Below are 20,344 nucleotides of genomic sequence, written 5' to 3'. Positions count from 1 at the left end.
TAAAATTAAAACATCTGCAAAAATGTAAAATAATGCCACTTGTCTCATTACTTTTTTTCAGAAACAGTTATTTTTCATTAGACTGTTATTTATATTAACATGGATGGATTGTTATTGTTATTTTCATATTAACCAATAAACATTTTAAAATTGTCTCAGTTTTCATCTCTAGTACAGTAACTATCTATAGATATAACCCACATAAACAAAAGCTCCTCAGGGTCCTCAATAATTTTTTTAGTGTAACATGGTCCTGAGACCCAAAAGTTTTGAAACCTGCTGTCCCCTTCCCAGGATGGTTCTCCCAGCTCCTTCTGCATGTTTAAGCATCACAATCTTAATAACTACTCTGGGGTGTTAAGAGCACACATGTTTCTGTCAGATCACACCTAGGTTTGAATCCTAACTCTTTATTAGATGTGTAACTTTGGGCGATTCACTGTTAACTGAGCCTCAGTTTCCTCATCTGTAAGGTGAGTTGATAACTACCACACAGTTTGACAATTAAGTAAAACAGCCTATGTAAAGTATTAATACTTGGCTTATGATAAGAACTCAATAAGGTATGAAGATAATAACAGTGAATACTCATATAATGCTGACTCTAGGCCAGGTACTATTCTAGGTACTTCACATGAACACTTTCAACCCTCATTATATCTCTATGAGATACTATTATTGTCACCCCACTTTAGAACTAAGGAAACTGAAGCTCAGAAGTTACTTCCAAAGGACACACAGCTCTAGCTTGGGAACCTAAGTTCTTAACCCCTATGCTCCCTTCTACACTGTGTTTTAATAATTTACTGCCATAATTTTCTCCCTGCAGGCCTGAGTTCACCTGAGTACTGGTATAGCCTCCAACAATCTGCAAACTCCTTTCAAAAAACACAACTTACCATTTTTCTCTCCTGAAGATAGCACAATATTCAATAGCATATTGAATATGACATATGTGAATATGTCATCAAAATCTGAGACTCCAGAATGCTACAAATTTACCATATAATAACTCTGTAACATTTCTAATACCAAATTTAATAAGCTCCTACTTTCCTAGGTTTCTGCTACCTCTGGCTTACCAAAATTAAGAAAGCAGAGCCCTACCAGTCCTCTAGGAGAGCCAGTTCAGCAGGGAAGACAAAATTAGCAATCCTAGCTCTGCCAAGATTGCTTGTCCTGACCACAAAAGCAACTTCAGGTTGAAGGCAAAGCTGAAGAATCTCAAACCAGGGAGCAATTACTGACACCAAAGTGCCCCGAATGACCTACAGAAACACAATCAGTCCACATAAGGCAAAGGGTGTTTGTCTGAAAAAGGCTGTTTGAAATCTGGGAAACTTAGAGTGGATGAAAGATGATATAGGTGAGGACGTGGGGGAGACAAGGACCCATATATTGCCTATAGAAATGCAAAATGAATTCTGCAATATACACACACATTAAATCATTAAGTTGTATACCTTAAACTAATACAATGTTATATGTCAATGATATCTCAACAAAACTGGAAAACAATGAATGGAAGAAAGAAACAGAACAATGTCTACATAGAGCAATTTGACAATATATATCAAAACTTTAAATGTACCCAGACTGGATCCTGTCCTGGAGGGAAAAAAATGCTATGAAGAACATTACTGGACAAAACTGAAATGTACACAGTAGATCAGACACAAGTATTATAACAATGTTAAATTTCCTGAAGTTGATAACTGTTCTGTGGTTACATAAGAGAAAATCCTTATTCTTAGGAAATACACATTTAAGTATTTAAAGGTCAAAATAACACATATACAGCTTAATCTCAAGCGGTTTAGAAAAACACACACAGCAGGTAAAACTGAGTAAACAGTGTATGGATGTTCTTTGTAATACTCTTGCAACTTTTCTCTAAATTTAAAATTATTTTCAAATAAAAAGATTTGTTAACAAAAAGATACACCCCTATGTTCATAGCAGCACTACTCACAATAGCCAAGACATGAAAACAACCTAAATGTCCATCGACAGATGAATGGATAAAGACGTGGTACATATATACAATGGAATACTACTCAGCCATAAAAAAGAATGAAATAATGCCATTTGCGGCAACATGGATGCAACTAGAGATTATCATTCTAAGAGAGGTAAATGAGAACGAGAAAGAAAAATGCCATATGATATCGCTTATATGTGGAATCTAAATCATGACATAAATGAACCTATCTACAAAACAGAAACAAACTCACAGACATAGAGAATAGACTTGTGGTTGCCAAGGGGAGTGGGTTGGGGCAAGGATGGAGTGGGAGGTTGACGTAAGCTCTTATAAAATGGATAAACAGGGCTTCCCTGGTGGCGCATTATATATATGTATAACTGAGTCACTCTGCTGTACAGCAGAAAATAATACAACACTGTAAATCAACAATGCTTCAATAAAAATTTTTTTAAAAAATATTTTTTAAATGTTTAAATGTAAACATCCTCTGGTCCAACAATTCCACTTCTAAGTATTGAGCCCAGATATATGCCTGCACAGCTATTAAAATTAAAATGTACAAAGGTATTTATTATAGTGTTGCTAATAAAAGCAAAGACTGAAATGCCAGGGGCTCTTAAATAAATTACTGTACATCCATACAATGAAACATTTTGCCATTCTTAATTAAAAATGAGATAGCTCAATCAGTACTAATATGGAATAATCACCAAGTTTTTTTTTTTTGGCCACGCTGCCCGACTTGTAGAATCTTAATTCATTGACCAGGGATTGAACCCGAGTCCATAGCAGTGAAAGCACTGAATCCTAACCACTGGACCACCAGGGAACTCCCAAGATTTAATATTTATATACAATAATGTGTATGGTATGCTACCATTTATATAACAAATAATATATAAACATAAATAATCACACACACAATCACATGTAAATATTTGAAATCTCTGTGGAAGGACATACAAGAAACTGATAAGAGAAGTTGCCTCTGGAGCTAGGTAGTGACTGACCAGGGATGCAGGGGTAGAAAGGACTTACTATCATTGTATACCCTCTTGTATTATTACAACAACACATGCTGTATGTGAATTTATAACCTATTTAGAAATAATAATTTACTATTAAAAAAAAAAACCTGCACAACTGGGTAATCTTTTTCGTAAATAACCTTCGCAAACCATCCTGGAACCATTCTTCACTGTCACCATCTCCTTAGGCAGATTCTTCCTAGTGTTTTACTTTTTACAGACCAGGACTCTTCTAAGTTTCCAAACCAGTCCACACTGGTTATTTAAAGTCTTCTGCATTTGAATTCTGCCTTTTTAATTTCGAGCCAAATCACCGCAAAATGACATGTAACCACCTGTTCTTTCCTGAGACTATAGAGATACTTAAGGTTTGGCATCTTCAAGCCTAGACTTTTATAGATATGATGAGAGGACAGAGCATGAACAGGCAAAAATCTGTTCTAAGATCTGTAATAAAGTAGAAGGGCCTATGAGAGAGGGCAGGAAAGAACTTTGGATCTGTTATTTTTAGGCTCTGGGAATTTTAAAAAGTATCCTTTGAACAGGGTTGGGCAAGATTCATGAGAGAATTAGTATTTTCATAACTGAAATGAAACATATTTCCCCTTAATGACTTAGGATATAATGATAAAAAAAATAATAATGCAGCAAAATGGGTGGAGAGAGATTACCATACTAAGTGAAGTCAGAGAAAGACAACTATCATACGATATCACTTATATGTGTAATCTAAATATGATAGAAATGAACTTATTTAGAAAACAGAGACTCACAAACATAGAAAACAAACTTATGACTACCAAAGGGGAAGGGGGAGCAGGGGGGGCGGGGATAAATTAGAAGTTTGGATTTAGCAGATACAAACTACTATATATAAAATAGATAAACAAGGTCCTACTGTACAGCACAGGGAACTCTATTCAATATCCTGTAATAAACCATAATGGAAAAGAATATGAAAAAGAATATATAGGGACATCCCTGGTGGCTCAGTGGTTAAGAATCTGTCTGCCAATGCAGGGGACACAGGTTCCAGCCCTGGTCTGGGAAGATCCCACATGCCACAGAGCAACTAAGCCCGTGTGCCACAACTACTGAGCCTGTACTCTAGAGCCTGCGAGCCACAACTACTGAGCCCATGTGCCACAACTACTGAAGCCTGCGTGCCTAGAGCCCCCGCTCGCTACAACTAGAGAAAGCCCACGTGCAGCAAGGAAGACCCAACGCAGCCAAAAATAAAAATTAATTATTTAATTAATTTTTTTAAAAAAAAGAACATATATGGGGGCTTCCCTGGTGGCGCAGTGGTTGAGAGTCCACCTGTCAATGCAGGGGACACGGGTTCGTGTCCCAGTCCGGGAAGATCCCACATGCTGCAGAGCGGCTGGGCCCGTGAGCCATGGCCGCTGAGCCTGCGCGTCCGGAGCCTGTGCTCCGCAATGGGAGAGGCCACAACAGTGAGAGGCCCACATACCGCAAAAAAAAAAAAAAATAATATATATGTATGTATATGTATAAATAACTGAATCACTTTGCTATACACCAGAAACTAATACTTCAAAAAACATATATATATAATTCAGTGATACCCAAGGATCTGCTAAGAATACATTCCTGACACAACACTGTAAAGCAACTATACTCCAATAAATATTAATTAAAGGGACTTCCCTGGTGGTCCAGTGGTTAAGACTCTGTGCTTCCACTGCAGGGGGCATGGGTTCGATCCCTGGTCAGGGAACTAAGTTTCCTTAAGCTGCACTGTGCGGCCAAAAAAAACAAAACCAAAAAAAAACAAAATTCTGATCTTCATAGTTCTTATATTTTTTAAAAGTTTCTCCTTTCCTGGGCTTCCCTGGTGGCGCAGTGGTTGGGAGTCCGCCTGCCGATGCAGGGGGCGCGGGTTCGTGCCCCGGTCCGGGAGGATCCCACGTGCCGCCGAGCGGCTGGGCCCATGGGCTGTGGCCCTGTGCTCCGCGACGGAAGAGGCCCGGCAGCAGTGAGAGGCCCCGGTACCGCAAAAAAAAAAAAAAAAAGTTTCTCCTTTCCTATACAGTAATGAAGCTATCAGCTTTCCTAATGACTATGAAGGTACCTTTCTCCCGCATCTTAGAAACCAGATAAGACTGTTAGATATTAATGAAAAATAACAGATGCTGAGGGCATAAGAGACATTCCATTACGTAACATGCACAAGGTTTAATACAAGGACATGAATTCTGAGGAAGGCTGCTCAAAATCCTTGTTTTCTTTCATACTTATATTCACGTTGGGTTCTGGACTGATCAGGTTACCTGATACCTGAATACCTGTGGTGGTTTAAAATATGTCCACAAATTCTTTGACACCCCCTTCAAAAGATGGCACCTAATTCCCCTACCGTTAAGGGAGAGCTAGACTTAGTAATGAGTACTTAATGAATAAAAAAAGCAGAAGTGACATCGCAGCAATCAGAGACTAGGTTATAAAAGGCACTGTGGCTTCCTGCTCTCTTTCTTGGACCCTTCAATCTGAAGAAAGCAAATTGTGTCCCAGGACACATCAGCCAGCCCCCTAGAGAAGCCCATGTGGCAAGAAACTGAGGCCTCCTGCCAACAGCCAGCTAGGAAATGAGTCCTCGCCACAACAGACATGTGAGTGAGTCATCACGGAAGCAGATGCTCCTGCCCGGTCATGCCTTCAGATGCAGCTCACATGGGAGACCCTGAGCCTGAGCCACCCAGCTGAACTACTTCCAAATTCCTGACTGACAAAAACTATGAGATAACAGGTTAGATGTTTGTCATTTTAAGGCACTAAGTTTTGATGTGTTTTGTTTCAGGGCAATGATCCATACAATACACAACAGATCCTGGTTAGGGTGTGACAAAAAATTTTTTTAATTTGAAAACCAAAGTGGCAACTAAAGCAATAAGTAGAACTCTTAAGCAAAAACTTTATTATACCTATTCATATTCTGAATGCCATGCTGTGTGTGGTTGTAACCAAGTGACAACTTCTCTGTGCTTCCATTTCTTCCTTTATAACAGGTTGCTATCAGATTATATAAGATAGCTAAAAAGCACTTAACACAGTGCCTGACATAGGGCAGTGTTCTAAAATGTTTTTAAGACAATAGATTGTATATCATTAGTAAATAAGTGTAGAATTATGGAACACATTTTTCTCATTTACACAGTGAAATGTAGAATTCTATCTGGGAAAAGTAGGTTTGTATCAACTAGTCTGGAAAGCAAAATCACCACTAATAAAAAAATTTCTGTGAAAAAAAGATGGACTGCAGTAGGAGTCAAGAAAGAAATAGAGAATATGCCGATCCCTCTGCAGGTAGCCACTCATAAAACGCCAATGACTAGCCATTTGTGGGTTTACATACATTATTTCCATTGTCACAAAAAGTCTGCAAAACAGGTATTATCACCCTTTCCAGAATCTTTCAGTAACTAGTTCAATCATAAAATTGGCAAAGCTAGAGTTTGAAAGGAGGTTCATCTGACTCCCAACCCCATACAATTTTCAGGATGTCACACTGTTTCTAGAACAAAAAGTTCACACTCTCTGAGTGCAGCTGTGGAATCTATTATGCATATAGAGAATATTTAGGTATTTTTAGCCAAAGAATTCCTGTTCTGCAATTTCAGAAGCTCTTCGCAGAATTGCAGTGGGATACTACAGCCCTGAAATCTGCATTCTAGTATTATACTGATTTATATTTAACAGTCTAATAGCCAAATACCTTATAGACGCTAGGAAAGAAGTTATATAACAAAACTGTATCTATAGTTCCTCTCGTAACTACTTACATTTCCTTCAGATGCCTTATTTCTTGAACAGTTTGAAAAGCAAGTTCTTGTAGCTTTCCTGGGGCAAAACTATCACTTATTGCTTTTTGAAATACTTCATGGAGAACGGTACCAATCAGCATTTGGCGTGTGGCTGGATCAGAGCTCTACCAAAAAAAAACCAAAAATCATACAAATATCTTATTTCACAACATATCAACAGATGTGATCGCACATTTATTACCTAACCTATTGAACCACCATAACCAAAGTACACTGGTGAGACAAATGCCAAAATATGAAACAATTTTTTTTCTGGTGAGTGAAATTATAGGTGACTTTCACTTTCTTCAATTTAGAATTACCTGAATTATTTTACAAGTTATTATTTTCAAATCAGTATATTTCCATTTTGAAAAAAATTAAAATAACTTATATGAAAAAGTTCAATGTGGTCTCAAATATTTAACATATTCATCTCTAATTTCACTTTATAATGAACCCACATAGAAAAGTCAATAACCGCATAGATCATAAAGTCATGTGAGTAAAATACTCAAACATGAAACAAACTTACAGCAGAGATTTTCTTTTTTTTTTTGGCTGCCCCACACACCTGTGGGATCTTAGTTCCCCAACCAGGGACTGAACCCAGGCCCCAGCAGTTAAAGCACTGAGTCCTAACCACTGGACCGCCAGGGAATTCTCTACAGCAGAGATTTTTTTTTTTCAAATTTATTTTTTTAAATTAATTTATTTATTTTTGGCTGTGTCGGGTCTTCGTTGCTGCGCGTGGGCTTTCTCTAGTTGAGGCGAGCGGGGGCTACTCTTCGTTGTGGTACATGCGCTCCTCATTGCAGAGGCTTCTCTTGTTGCAGAGCACGGGCTCCAGGTGCACAGGCTTCAGAAGCTGTGGCTCACGGGTTCTAGAGCGCAGGCTCAGTAGCTGTGACGCACAGGCTTAGTTGCTCCGCAGCATGTGGGATCCGCTCGGACCAGGGCTCGAACCCGTGTTCCTTGCATTGGCAGGTGGATTCTTAACCACTGTGCCACCAGGGAAGTCCCCAGCAGAGATTTTTGACAAACCCTCGCCACTCAAAAAGAAACAGTAGTTTTCAATTAACTCTTTTATTAGCCTGGACCATCCCCTTTAAACTATCAAAAAAAAAAAAGAAAAAGTCCACAAGACACCCATCAGGAATTTTAAAAATTAATTTACAGGGAACTCTCTGTACTATTTTTGTAAGTTCTATGTGAGTCTAAAATTATTTCAAAATAAGGTTTTTAAAATATTAATATTCAGGTCTGCTTTATAATATGTGGTTAAAAGAGAAGTTAATAGCATCCCCACAATTGAAGAAAAAAGCTGATTTTAAAAAAAAACTATAAATAAGTGATAACTAAGACGATTAGAAAATCTACTTGGGTATTTTTCCTTCTTTTATTCCTCTTTCTTAGCTGCTTTTTTTTTTTGGCTGCATTGGGTCTTCATTGCTATGCACGGGATTTCTCTAGTTGCAGTGAGAGGGGGTTACTCTTCATTGTGGTGAGCAGGCTTCTCTTGTTGTGGAGCACGGGCTCTAGACCCCTGTCCCCTGCGTTGGCAGGCAGATTCCTAATCACTGCGCCACCAGGGAAGCCCTTAGCTGTATTTTTTGGTTTTCTACAGACATAGAGACTAATTGTATAATTAAAAGAATACCCTGGGAGGAAGAGGAAACTTAACAAATAAAACTCACGTTCTTCAAAAATAAATGGCATTGGGAATTCCCTGGCGGTCCAGTGGTTAGGACTCCATGCTCTCACTGCTGAGGGCCTGGGTTCAATCCCTTGTCAGAGAACTAAGATCACATAAGCCGTGCAGTGCAACCAAAAAATAAAAAAGAAATGGCATTGAAACAAAGGGAGTGGGTGTAAGGCAGAATTTAGATTAAAAGAAACTATGAGACATATCAACCAAACATAATATTGTTTGGATATTGATGCTAAGAAACGAACTGAATAAAAAAAAATTTGATAAAAGACATTAGAGATAAAACTATTAGATTAATTTAAGGAATTACTGTTCATTTTATTGTGTATGATAAAGATACTGTGTTTATATATATTTTTAAATCCTCAGCCTTCATTTAGTTGCAAAATAATACAATGTCTGGGAACAGCAAAATGGGTACATGGGAGTTTATTATAATCATCTCTTTGCATATGTTTGAAACTTTCCATAATAATGTTTTTAAAAGAGACTCTCACATTTACTTTTAGTTCACCGGGAATCACATGAAGCCAAGTTTGGAAATGTCCAGATATATTAAATTAAAATTTTTATCACTGAAATTTATATTATTATTAGAATTAATTATTTGACAAAATGTTGAATAAGATTCAAAGGATCTTAGGGCACCTGGCCTTGAATCCCAACACTGCCACTTACTAGCTACAGTAACTTTGGGCAAGTCACTAAATTTCCTGATTTTCCCAATCAGTAAAATGCAGCTGATTAATACCATCTACTTCACAGGATTGTTGGGAGGATTAAGTTAGAGTGTAATAGTGCTCTGTGAATTCTTAAGACCCTGTGGAAACACTGACTGTTAATACTGTTCACCTTAAATGTTTCACTCAGGACAGCTCTTCTCATGCATCGAATACTACTGGCTATGCTTGTCCCAGAAATCAGCATGTCTGGATACAGAATCAAATATCCAAAATCTTCATCTATTATCCAAGTATTGGATATGCAGTCTCCCTCTAAATGAATGATGTCCCCTGGCTCTACTGGTACAGAGCACCTAAAAATAAAGCAAAATTAAAGTATACATAGTTTAGATTCCTACATTTAAACATATTAAGGAGGCTTCAAAAATAACTGGAGGGACTTCCCTGGTGGACCAGTGGTTAAGACTCCGTGCTCCCAATGCAGGGGGCCCGGGTTCGATTCCTGGTCAGGGAACTAGATCCTGCATACCGCAACTAAGAGCCCGCACACAGCAATGAACATCCCGCGTGCCACAACTAAGACCCGGCGCAGCCAAATAAATAAATATTTTTAAAAAACAAATAACTGGATATCTTATGTAAAGAAATAAGTATTTCTAAATTTCTGGGTCTTGCATTATCTACTGCAAAAGCTATCAAATTGTTAACAGTGTATAGCTTCAATTATGGATGAGGTTGTTCTAATAATAGTTCTCTCATTCTTAAGACTTATACCTACAGCTTCTATAAGCCTTGAGGCATGACGCCGAACACAATGTACCAAGAACAAAATCATATTTATCGAGTTCAAACCATCCAACTTGCAGCCTAGACAAAGTTAGACCTCCACCTTCTCTGCATCTCCCCTTCACCCCTCACATACCACACACTGCTTGAGAAGCAACAGCTAGGGTCTAAGGATGTTCTTTGCGGTACACAGGCCTCTCACTGTTGTGGCCTCTCACTGTTGTGGCCTCTCCCGTTGCGGAGCACAGGCTCCGGACGCGCAGGTTCAGTGGCCATGGCTCACGTGCCCAGCCGCTCCACGGCATGTGGGATCTTCCCGGACTGGGGCACGAACCTGTGTCCCCTGCATCGGCAGGCAGACCCTCAACCACTGTGCCACCAGGGAAGCCCTAAGGATGTTCTTATGCTGTGATTAGTTTTCCTCTTAGTGAGAACTAAATGAGGTTTAAGCTGCAGTCCCAGAAAGCACTGGGAAATAGGAAGTAGTGATTTAATAAATCCCCTTGTACTTGATTTTCAAATGACAATAAAAGACAAGTTTTGGGATAAGGGACTTGAGATGCTAGTGTAATAGGTACAATCCTTATGCAAAATTAATTCAGGTTCATATCTACTCTCTTTATTAACAATTAAATTATTGCAACAGCCACACAAGCCCATGTGATAGTTTGTAACATGGCACCCTTAAGACTCTGCCAGATGAACGCCCAAAGTCACACAAAAATTACCAGTCATTCCTAAGGATACACAGTTCTTTACATTCTAGCGACTGCGAAGCAGTGATGATTAGGTGCTTTTCATGGTTTCCTTCTTCATTCTGTACAATATTGACTGCTAATACCAGGTACCGGTTATCCATTCCTCGGCTCAGAACTGCTTTAGAAAAGGAAGCTTCCACCTTCTTCTGAAATCTAAAGCATACACATACAAAACTACTGTAGCACAAGCATGAAATAAGAAGTCATCCAATCTCTTTTATCTACAAACCAACCTTCTAGTTTTCTAGGTTTGTTTCTTCTGGTAAGCTTATCACAAGAACATTGGCTAAAAGAGGTAAAGAGAGAGAGAGCAAGGGCATAGCAGAATTCCTATTATAAAAACTTCTCAGAAGCAGTGCCACTTAAAACATATTTTTCCAAATATAAGCTCTATGAGGAGCTCTTTGGGACATCTATGATTATGAGGACGAATGGTAAATTGAAAAATATTAGACACAAATTCCTACCACTGGTGCAAACCTTCCCAAAGTACAAGTGGAAGGAAATGTCTAGGACACTATCTTTTTGTAAATAAAAGATGTTTGTTATGGAAAAATATAGTGTGGGTGGTTTGCTGGAAGTCCTACTGTGAGCTTCATTATTATATTAATCTTTCAATTAGGAGAGTACTTAGAAATCACCTAGTCCAACCTACTATTTAATGCAGGAAATCATTCTATAAAACCTCATTGGGGATCAACTAGCCTATGCTTTGTAGAGAAAGCAAGATTAATACCTGTCACCTTAACCATTCCTTCATAGAGTAACTCAGAAATTTCTTATTTATAATGGGCAAGTCGATTTCACAATTCTTTTATCCACTGATCCTAGCCGCCTGAAAACTGCAAAATACTCTAATCTCTCCTCTAGAAAACATTAAGTCCCTCTTAAATCTTTCCAGTTTGACTGCAGTCTTTATCAGTGACAGTCCAAAGTCATTATCTCTCCAGTTATTACCCTAAAACTTTACCCTAAAACTGCCTTTGTCACCCAACCTTTGTAACCCACCTAGGTTATATTCCTCATTCACCTACCCACATAGCCTCAGGCCATGAACTTCCCAAGGTCAGCTGGGACGCTTTAAGGATCTCGCAAAAGGTAGTGCTGATCTCAACTCAAAGCGCAAAGCTCCGTCAACAATAATTAGCCTCAATATCATTACTACTGACAATTCTACACTACGCTTGCGGGTCAATTTCCCCGACCATTTAAGGCGCTCTGAGGGTACAGATTCCTCCCCGGGATAACTTTCTCCAATAAAACATGAAGAAAAGCGTCTAGCAGTTGCAATTTCGTTTTATGAAGATATTTAAGGTGGCTAGGACTCCCCAAATTCAGGAAAGTGGTGATATCAAGATTAAGAATGAACTGCTGGGTGAGGGAGAGTATTCAAGCCCTGTCCCGGGCTTGGCCCCAAAGAGAACCCTAGGGAACAGACCCCAGTTCCGGAGGCTCGTCGGGCGTCCCTTGAGCCTGGTTACTCTGCCCCAGCCCTGGTCCGCGGAGGCGCGGGTGCGGCCTCTCCCGCTCCCTTCTTTTCAAATCTCCCGCTTTGTTCCCAGACCCTCCCCCCGCTCCGCTCACAGCTCCGCCGGCTGCGCAGCGTTATCTCCGAAACTCTTCTCCATTAACAGCTTCAGTTCGTCCACCTGCTCCATCCCGAACGCAGAGACCTCAAACTGCCGCCAGGTGAATTCAGGGGAACCCGGGGCAACACACCGGGGGAAAACTAGCGCGAAGCCGCATGGCGCCGCGCGCATGCGCCGACCAGCCGAGGTCCCAAGTGACCTGCGCGGGCAGTCCCTCCGGCGCTCTGCGCGTGAGGCGCTTTTGCTCCTTTGCCTTAGAGTTTGGAAAACAGGGAGTCTTCGTAATCTAGCCCAGACTAAATGCTCCGGCTTCTCTGTTTCTGTCTCTGTCTCTCCCCCTCCCCCTTCCCCTCCCTCCCTCTCTCTCGACACGCCGACCCATGTCCGACACACGCACTTAGTATGAACAAAACTGCAGTTGCCCAGACCAAGGCGTCCCTTGTTAGCTTACGTCATTTTTCACTCTTTGGAAAACAACCTCTCCTCCTTTTTTTCTGGCTCAACTGAGAAAATGGACGCTGTCAGAAAAGAACTTCCTCATCATGCCATGACTAAATCTACAAAACCACTAATATCTCCTCCCCATTTTATAACCTCTTTCCACTTTTTTCAGCAGTGGACAGAGCGTTCCTCCTATCAATGGGCAATCCCCCTCTACTTCTACTTGGGATCCCAAGGCCTCTTACATTCTCAAGGGCATTACTTCTTCTGTTATTCCCTCATTCTCTACTATCCTCAATCTGGCCCTCATTATTGGATCGCTCCCTGGCTTGTAATGCGTCCCAGTATCTCTCATCTTGAAATGATGTTACCTTGATGGAACCTTTTCTCTCTTGGCCACCCTCCTGAGGAAAACTTCTTTAAAGAATTTTTTTCAAGGCTATATCCAATTTCAACTCCTATTCACTGCCGCAACTAAACATGCAGCAAGGAAGATCCCGCATGTGGCAACTAAGACCCGGAGCAGGCAAAATAAATAAATATTTTTTAAAATACAGAAATGTGTAAAATCACTTAAGGGTTTCACCCAACTTAAAATAATCTTTATCAAAAGTTATCTTTCACATTCATGTTTATTCATATAAAATTATGAAGAAGTTATGATCAACTTCCTGGAAAAACAAGAATGGAAAATCCTTGCCTGTAGTAGTTACAGATTTTGTACCTGTGATGCCACAATCATCTGGTTTTCCCCCAACATCGCAGGCCCTCCTCAATCTCCTTTACTGTCTCTTCATTTTTCTGCCCAATCTCTAAACGTTGAAAGTCCTCAGAATTCAGTTCTGAAAATTTTATTTGTCTACTAGCTCCCTAGGCTATTTCAACCATTTTCATGGCTTTATTTATTTTTATAAACTTATTTAATTTTGGCTGTGTTGGGTCTTCGTTGCTGTGCGCGGGCTTTCTCTAGTTGTGGTGAGCAGGGGCTACTCTTTGTTGCGGTGCACGGGCTTCTATTGCAGTGGCTTCTCCGGTTGCAGAGCACGGGCTCTAGGCGTGTGAGCTCAGTAGTTGTGGCTCACGGACTCTAGAGCGCAGGCTCAGTAGTTGTGGCGCACGGGCTTAGTTGCTCCTCAGCATGTGGGATCTTCCCGGACCAGGGCTCGAACCCATGTCCCCTGCACTGGCAGGTGAATTCTCCACCACTGCGCCACCAGGGAAGCCCCATTGTCATCGCTTTAAATACCATCTCTATCCTGCCAATTCTCAAATTCATATTTACAGGCAAAGCTTTTCCTCCAAATTCAAGAGTCCAACTGCCTGCTTGACATCTACACTTGGAGGGAAGGGGGAAACTTCTTTAACATGGCCAAAATGGAAAAATTAATTTTTTTTTTGGCCGTGAGGCTTGCAGGGATCTTAGTTCCCCAAACCCAGGCCTCCTGCAGTGGAAGTGCAGAGGCCTAAACACTGGACTTCCAGGGAATTCCCTAAAATAGAACTTTATATCTCCCCAACAAACCTATTATTCTTCTCAGTAATAGCACTAACCACCCAGCAGATAAGGCCAGAAACCCAGAAATCATCCTTGATTCCTTTCTGTTACTACCCACATCCAATCCATAGGCAGACCCATATATTCTGCCTCTAAAACTATCTTAAATCTCTTCATTCCTTTCCATTTCCACTGTCACTACCTAATCATTATCTCTCACTTGTGCTTCCATTCTTGTCTCCCTGCAATTTATTCTTTTCCCTTTCCTAATATTTTATCATAAAAACTTTCAAATGTACAGAAAAGTTAAAAGAATTATATCATGGGGCTTCCCTGGTGGCGCAGTGGTTGAGAGTCCGCCTGCCGATGCAGGGGACGTGGGTTCATGCCCCGGTCCGGGAAGATCCCACATGCCGCGGAGCGGCTGGGCCCGTGAGCCATGGCCGCTGAGCCTGCGCGTCCGGAGCCTGTGCTCCGCAACGGGAGAGGCCACAACAGTGAGAGGGCCGCGTACCACAAAAAAAAAAAAAAAAAGCATTATATCATGAACACCATATACCTATCACCTAAATTTTACAATTAACATTTGCTATCTTTAGCAAATGTTATCATTTGCAATGTATATCTATCTATCCATCCCTCTATCCATCCATGAATTCAAGTTTTTCTTTTTAAATGCATTTCAAAATAGCAGACATCAGTGCATTTCACCCCTGAACACTTTAGCATGCACATCATTAGCACATCATTAGTTCAATATTTTGTCTGTGGTACTTTAAATGTTTTATGTAAATTTCATATGTGACTTGTAGAATTTACATAAAATGAAATGCACAAATCTTGTGTGTACCATTTGATGAATTTTTACAAATGTGTTTGACACCAATACTTATTAAGATACAGAATGTTATCATCACCTCCAGAAAGTTCTCTCATACCCCTTCCTACGCAATTCCCACATCCATCCCTACTGGAAACCCAACCACTAAACTGATTTTTTTTCACCAGAGATCTGATTTGTCTATTCTACAACTTCATATAATGAAAATCACATGGTATGTACTATTTTGTATCTGGCTTCTTTTACTCAGTATAATGTTTTTGAGATTCATCCATTTTGTTACATAAATCAGCAGTTTGTTCCTTTTTATTGCTGAATAGTAATCTACTTGGTCAGTCTCCAGCTGACAAACACCTAGATTATTTACGGTATTTTGCTATCTTGAATAAAGTGGCTACAAATATTCTTGTATACATTTTTTCATGGATGTGTGCTTCTGTTTCTCTTGAGTAAATACCTTGGTGTGATATTTCTGGGCCATGGGTAGGTTTATATTTAGGTTTAACATAAGAAACTGCCAGACCTTTATGCAAGTGGTTGTAACATTTTACACTATCGCTGACGATGTTTCAGAATTCCAGTTTCTGCATATACTTGACAATATTTGATGCTATCAGTCTTTTCAGTCTTAATTTGCACATCCCCATCACTAATGAAATTATTTTATCATGAGCTCAGTCATTTGTATATCCTCCTTTGTAAATGTCTGTTCAGATCCTTTGCCCAGGGACTTCCCTGGTGGTCCAGTGGTGAAGAATCCGCCTTGCAATGCAGGGGATGCGGGTTTGATTCCCGGTTAGGGAACTAAGATCCCACATGCCGCAGGGCAACTAAGCCCACGCGCTGCAACTACTGAGCTCGCGCACCTCAACTAGAGCCCACGTGCCGCAAACTACAGAGCCCACGCGCCCTGGAGCCCGCGCCACAACTAGAGAGAGAAAACCCACACGCCACAACTAAAGAGAAGCCAGAGCACCACAACGAAGAGTTCACGTGCCACAAGGAAAGATCCCGCGTACCTCCACGAAGATCCTGCATGCCGCAACTAAGACCCGACACAGCCAAAAATAAATCAAATAAATAAATAATAAATAGGGCTTCCCTGGTGGCGCAGTGGTTGAGAATCCACCTGCCAATGCAGGGGACACAGATTCGAGCACTGGTCCGGGAAGATCCCACATGCCGCAGAGCAACTAAGCCCGTGCGCCACAACTACTGAGCCTGCGCTCTACAGCCCGTGAGCCACAACTGCTGAAGCCCACGCGCCTGGAGCCCATGCTCCGCAAGAGGAGAAGCCACCACGATGAGAAGCCCGCGCACCGCAATGAACAGTAGCCCCTGCTCGCAGCAACTACAGAAAGCCCGAGCACAGCAACAAAGACCTAACGCAGCCAAAAATAAATAAATAAAATAAATTTTAAAATAATAATAATAAATCTTTTTTAAAAATCCTTTGCCCATTTTTTTCTTAACTGCATTGTCCTTTTATTATGGAGTTACAAAAAAAATTTTTTTTCTTTTTTGGCTGTGCCAAACAGCGTGGGATCTTAGGTCCCCGACCAGGGATTGAACTCAGGATCTCGGCAGTGAGGGCTCAAAGTCCTAACCACTGGACCACAGGGAATTCCCCAGGAATCCTTTATATAATTCTTAATAAAAGACTTGTCAGATAGGTTTTGTGAGTATTTTCTCCCCATCTGTCGCTTGCCTATTCATTTTCTTAACAAGATTGTAACCCAGCAGGACCCTATGGGCCTTCCCCAAATCCTCTGCTTTGGCTCCTCTCTGAAGTCCCTAGATAATAGTATCTGATACACATTTCCTGAGTAGTTCTATAGATGTGAAAACCTCCCACCAAATGGAAGATGTTTGGTTTTTTTTTTGGCCACACCATGCAGCTTGTGGGATCTCAGTTCCCCGACCAGGGATTGAACCTGGGCCACAGTAGGGAAAGCCGGGCATCCTAACCACTAGACCACCAGGGAACTCCCTGGAAGGTGCTAACTACTTGATGATCATGAACACATAGCCCCCAGGCCTGAGGGAGCCTGACTGATGATGTTAACCCCTGTGACACACCCTGTTACCTCACAAGCTGATCACATACCTTGCGACCCCACCCCCTCACCTGGCGAGGCAGGGAGACCCAAGAGGGAAGAGATATGGGAACATATGTATATGTATAACTGATTCACTTTGTTATAAAGCAGAAACTAACACACAATTGTAAAGCAATTAGACTTCAATAAAGATGTAAAAAAAAAAAAAAACTTTGCTGAAACCCTTCGGGAGTTTGGGGTTTTTAGAGCATGAGCCCTCCATCCTTCTTGTACTGGCGCCTTATAGTAAATGCTGCACTTTCCTTCACCACAACCCAGTGTCAGTAGCTTTACTGCAGTGGTGAGCAGACCCAAGTTTGGTTCGGTAACAAGATCTTTAGATATGAGTAAATTGTAATATTTATGAAGTCTAATTTATCCATTTTTCTTCTATGCTTTTCGCTTTCTGTGACCTGTGGAATTCTTGCCAACCCCTAGGAAGTAGAGATATTCTCCTTTGTTTTCTTCTTGAAGTTTATTGTTTTATTTTTCATTTAGGTTTATGATCCATCTAAAATTAATTTTTGTGTGTGGTATGAGGTAGAGAATGAGTCGTGTTCCCCCCTCCCCGTTCCCCCAACCATGTGCATATCCAGTTTTTCCAGTAGCACCTGCACAAAAGACTACCCTTCCCCCATGGTATTGCTTTGGCACCTTGTTAAAAAAATCAAATGGCTATGTAAGTATAGGTCCATTTCGGCTCTCTATTCTGTTTTTTTGTTGTTGTCTTTTTTGGGTTTTTTTTTTGCGGTACGCGGGCCTCTCACTGTTGTGGCCTCTCCCGTTTCGGAGCACAGGCTCCGGACGCGCAGGCTCAGCGGCCATGGCTCACGGGCCCAGCCGCTCCGCGGCATGTGGGATCTTCCCGGACCGGGGCACGAACCCGTGTCCCCTGCATCGGCAAGTGGACTCTCAACCACTGAGCCACCAGGGAAGCCCCTATTCTGTTCTTTTGATGTTTGTGACTCCTTATGCCAGTATCACATTGTCATGATTACTACAGCTTTATAGTAAGTCATACAGACAGGTGCTGTATGTCTTTGTTCTTTTTAAAGATTGCTTTGAGTATTCTAGGTCCTTCACATTTCTATATAAATTTTAGAATCAGGTTGTGAATTTCTACAAAGAGCCTGTTGAAATTATGATTGAGATTACATTAGACCTAAAAATCAATTTGAGAAGTATTGATTTCTTTAAAATATAGAGACTTCTAATACATTAACCTGGTTTATCTCTCCATTCATATAGATTTTCTTTAATGTCTCTCAGCAACATTTTGTAATTGTCAGTGTAAAGCTATTGCATATATTTTGTTAAATTTAAGTATATATATATTTTTTATAAGTTTTTTAAAAATTTATTTATTTTATTTACTTTTTTTGGTGCTCCGCGGCATGTGGGATCTTCCCGGACCGGGGCACGAACCCGTGTACCCTGAATCGGTAGGCGGACTCTCAACCACTGCGCCACCAGGGAAGCCCCTAAGTATATTTTTTGATGCTATTTTAAATGAAATTGTTTTTTAATTGCTTCCTGCTATTATATAAAAATACAATCCTTAAAGTTTACCTTAGGACTTTCCTGGTGGTCCAGTGGTTAAGATGCCACGCCTCCAATGCAGGGGGCACAGGTTTGATCCCTAGTCAGGGAACTAAGATCCCACATGGCGCATGGTGCGGCCAAAAAAATAAGATAGATAAAATTTACCTCATATCCTGAGACTCTGCCAGTAGTTGTTTTGTAGATTCATTAAGACTTTCTATATAAATAATCATGTCATCTACAAATAGAGGCAGTTTTACTTCTTCCTTTCTGATCTTTATGCTTTTTATTTCACTTTCTTAAGTTCACTGGTTAAATAGAAGTTCTGACACTGGGCATCCTTGCCTTCTACTGATCTTAGGGGGAAAGCATTCAATAGTTCACTATTAAATATGATGCTTAGCTGTAGGTTTTTCATGAATATTTCCTATGGTTATCTAATCTATGTAAAAAACAAACCTCCAAAACTTAGTGTCTTTAAACAACAATCTTTTTTTAAATTTATTTATTTATTTATTTTTGTGGCGTGTGGGATCTTAGTTCCCGAACCAGTGATCAAACCTGCGCCCCCTGCAGTGGAAGCAAGGAGCCCTAACCACTGGACCGCCAGGGAAGTCCCCAACAATCATTTTTTTAGCTCATGAATTTTCATTTTGGGCAGGGCTCTGTGAGGAAAGCTTTTCTCTGTCCATGAAGCATCAGCTGGAAGCTGGAGGATCCACTTTGAAGATGGCTTACTCAAATGGCTGGCAAGTTGAGGCTGGCTGACAGTTTCTCTACAGGGGCTGCGTGGCTTCCTCACAGCATGTCGTGAGGATTCCAAGAGCAAGCATTCCAAAAGACCAGATGGAAGCTGTTTCAGCTTTATGACGTAACTTCAGAAGTAACACAGCATCACTTCCACTGTAGACACAAGCCCACTCAACCAGATGTAAGGGGAGGGAATGGTCTCTACCTCTTGATGGGATGAGTGTCAATGACACGAGAAGAACATGTGAGATGAGATGTACGGTTGGAAAATTAATCTGACAAAATGCTCTATCAGATTGAGGAAGGTCTACCCTAATGTGATAATTTTTATAATGTATCAATTTTGAATTTTGCCAAGTGCTTTTTCTGCACTTTTGAAGTGCAGAAGTTGAAGAATCATGTGTTTTTCTCCTTTATTCTGTGATTACAGGAAATTACACTATTGACTTAAGATTGTGAAACAACTTGGCGCTCCTAGGATAAACCCAATTTCGTCACGATACAATAAACTTTTTATGTATTGCTGGATTTGATTTGCTAATATGCTGTTAAAGATTTTTCCATCTTTGTTCCTGAAGGATACTGGTTGGTAATTTTATTTTTCTGTAACAACTTAGGTTTGGGCATCAAGGTTATAGTGGCATCATAAAAGTGCTGTCTTCTAATTTCTGAAAGTTTGTATAAAATTATTTCTTTCTTAGATGTCCAATAGAATTCACAATCTGAGCCTGGAGTTTTCTTTGTGGAAGAATTTTTTTTTTTTTTTTTTTTTTGGGGTCGCGGGGCCCTCCCCCCCGCGGCCTCCCCCCC

General features: G+C 40.6%; 1 protein-coding gene across 2 annotated transcripts in view; it reads right to left on the bottom strand.

Annotated features, from left to right (window-relative positions):
- SLC25A16 (solute carrier family 25 member 16) overlaps window positions 1–20,344 on the bottom strand; it is a 91,938-nt gene that overhangs the window by 34,221 nt on the left and 37,373 nt on the right. The window contains exons 1-4 of one of the 2 annotated variants that reach the window (XM_024765561.1): window positions 12,362–12,472; window positions 10,748–10,930; window positions 9,403–9,586; window positions 6,819–6,964 (exon numbers count right to left, since the gene is read on the bottom strand). In XM_024765561.1, the coding sequence (XP_024621329.1) occupies window positions 6,819–6,964; window positions 9,403–9,586; window positions 10,748–10,930; window positions 12,362–12,435 (587 nt within the window). In that variant the 5' untranslated portion in view covers window positions 12,436–12,472. Of the gene's footprint in view, window positions 1–6,818; window positions 6,965–9,402; window positions 9,587–10,747; window positions 10,931–12,361; window positions 12,473–20,344 lie in introns of those variants that run through there. The other variant, XM_024765560.1, reaches the window with a different exon arrangement.

The sequence above is a fragment of the Neophocaena asiaeorientalis genome, unplaced genomic scaffold (assembly GCF_003031525.2).
Source record: "Neophocaena asiaeorientalis asiaeorientalis breed wild unplaced genomic scaffold, Neophocaena_asiaeorientalis_V1.1 scaffold31, whole genome shotgun sequence".
Classification (NCBI taxonomy): domain Eukaryota; kingdom Metazoa; phylum Chordata; class Mammalia; order Artiodactyla; family Phocoenidae; genus Neophocaena; species Neophocaena asiaeorientalis.
The sequence above is the reverse complement of the archived record's forward strand: the minus strand, read 5'-3'. Positions and strand labels throughout refer to the sequence as shown.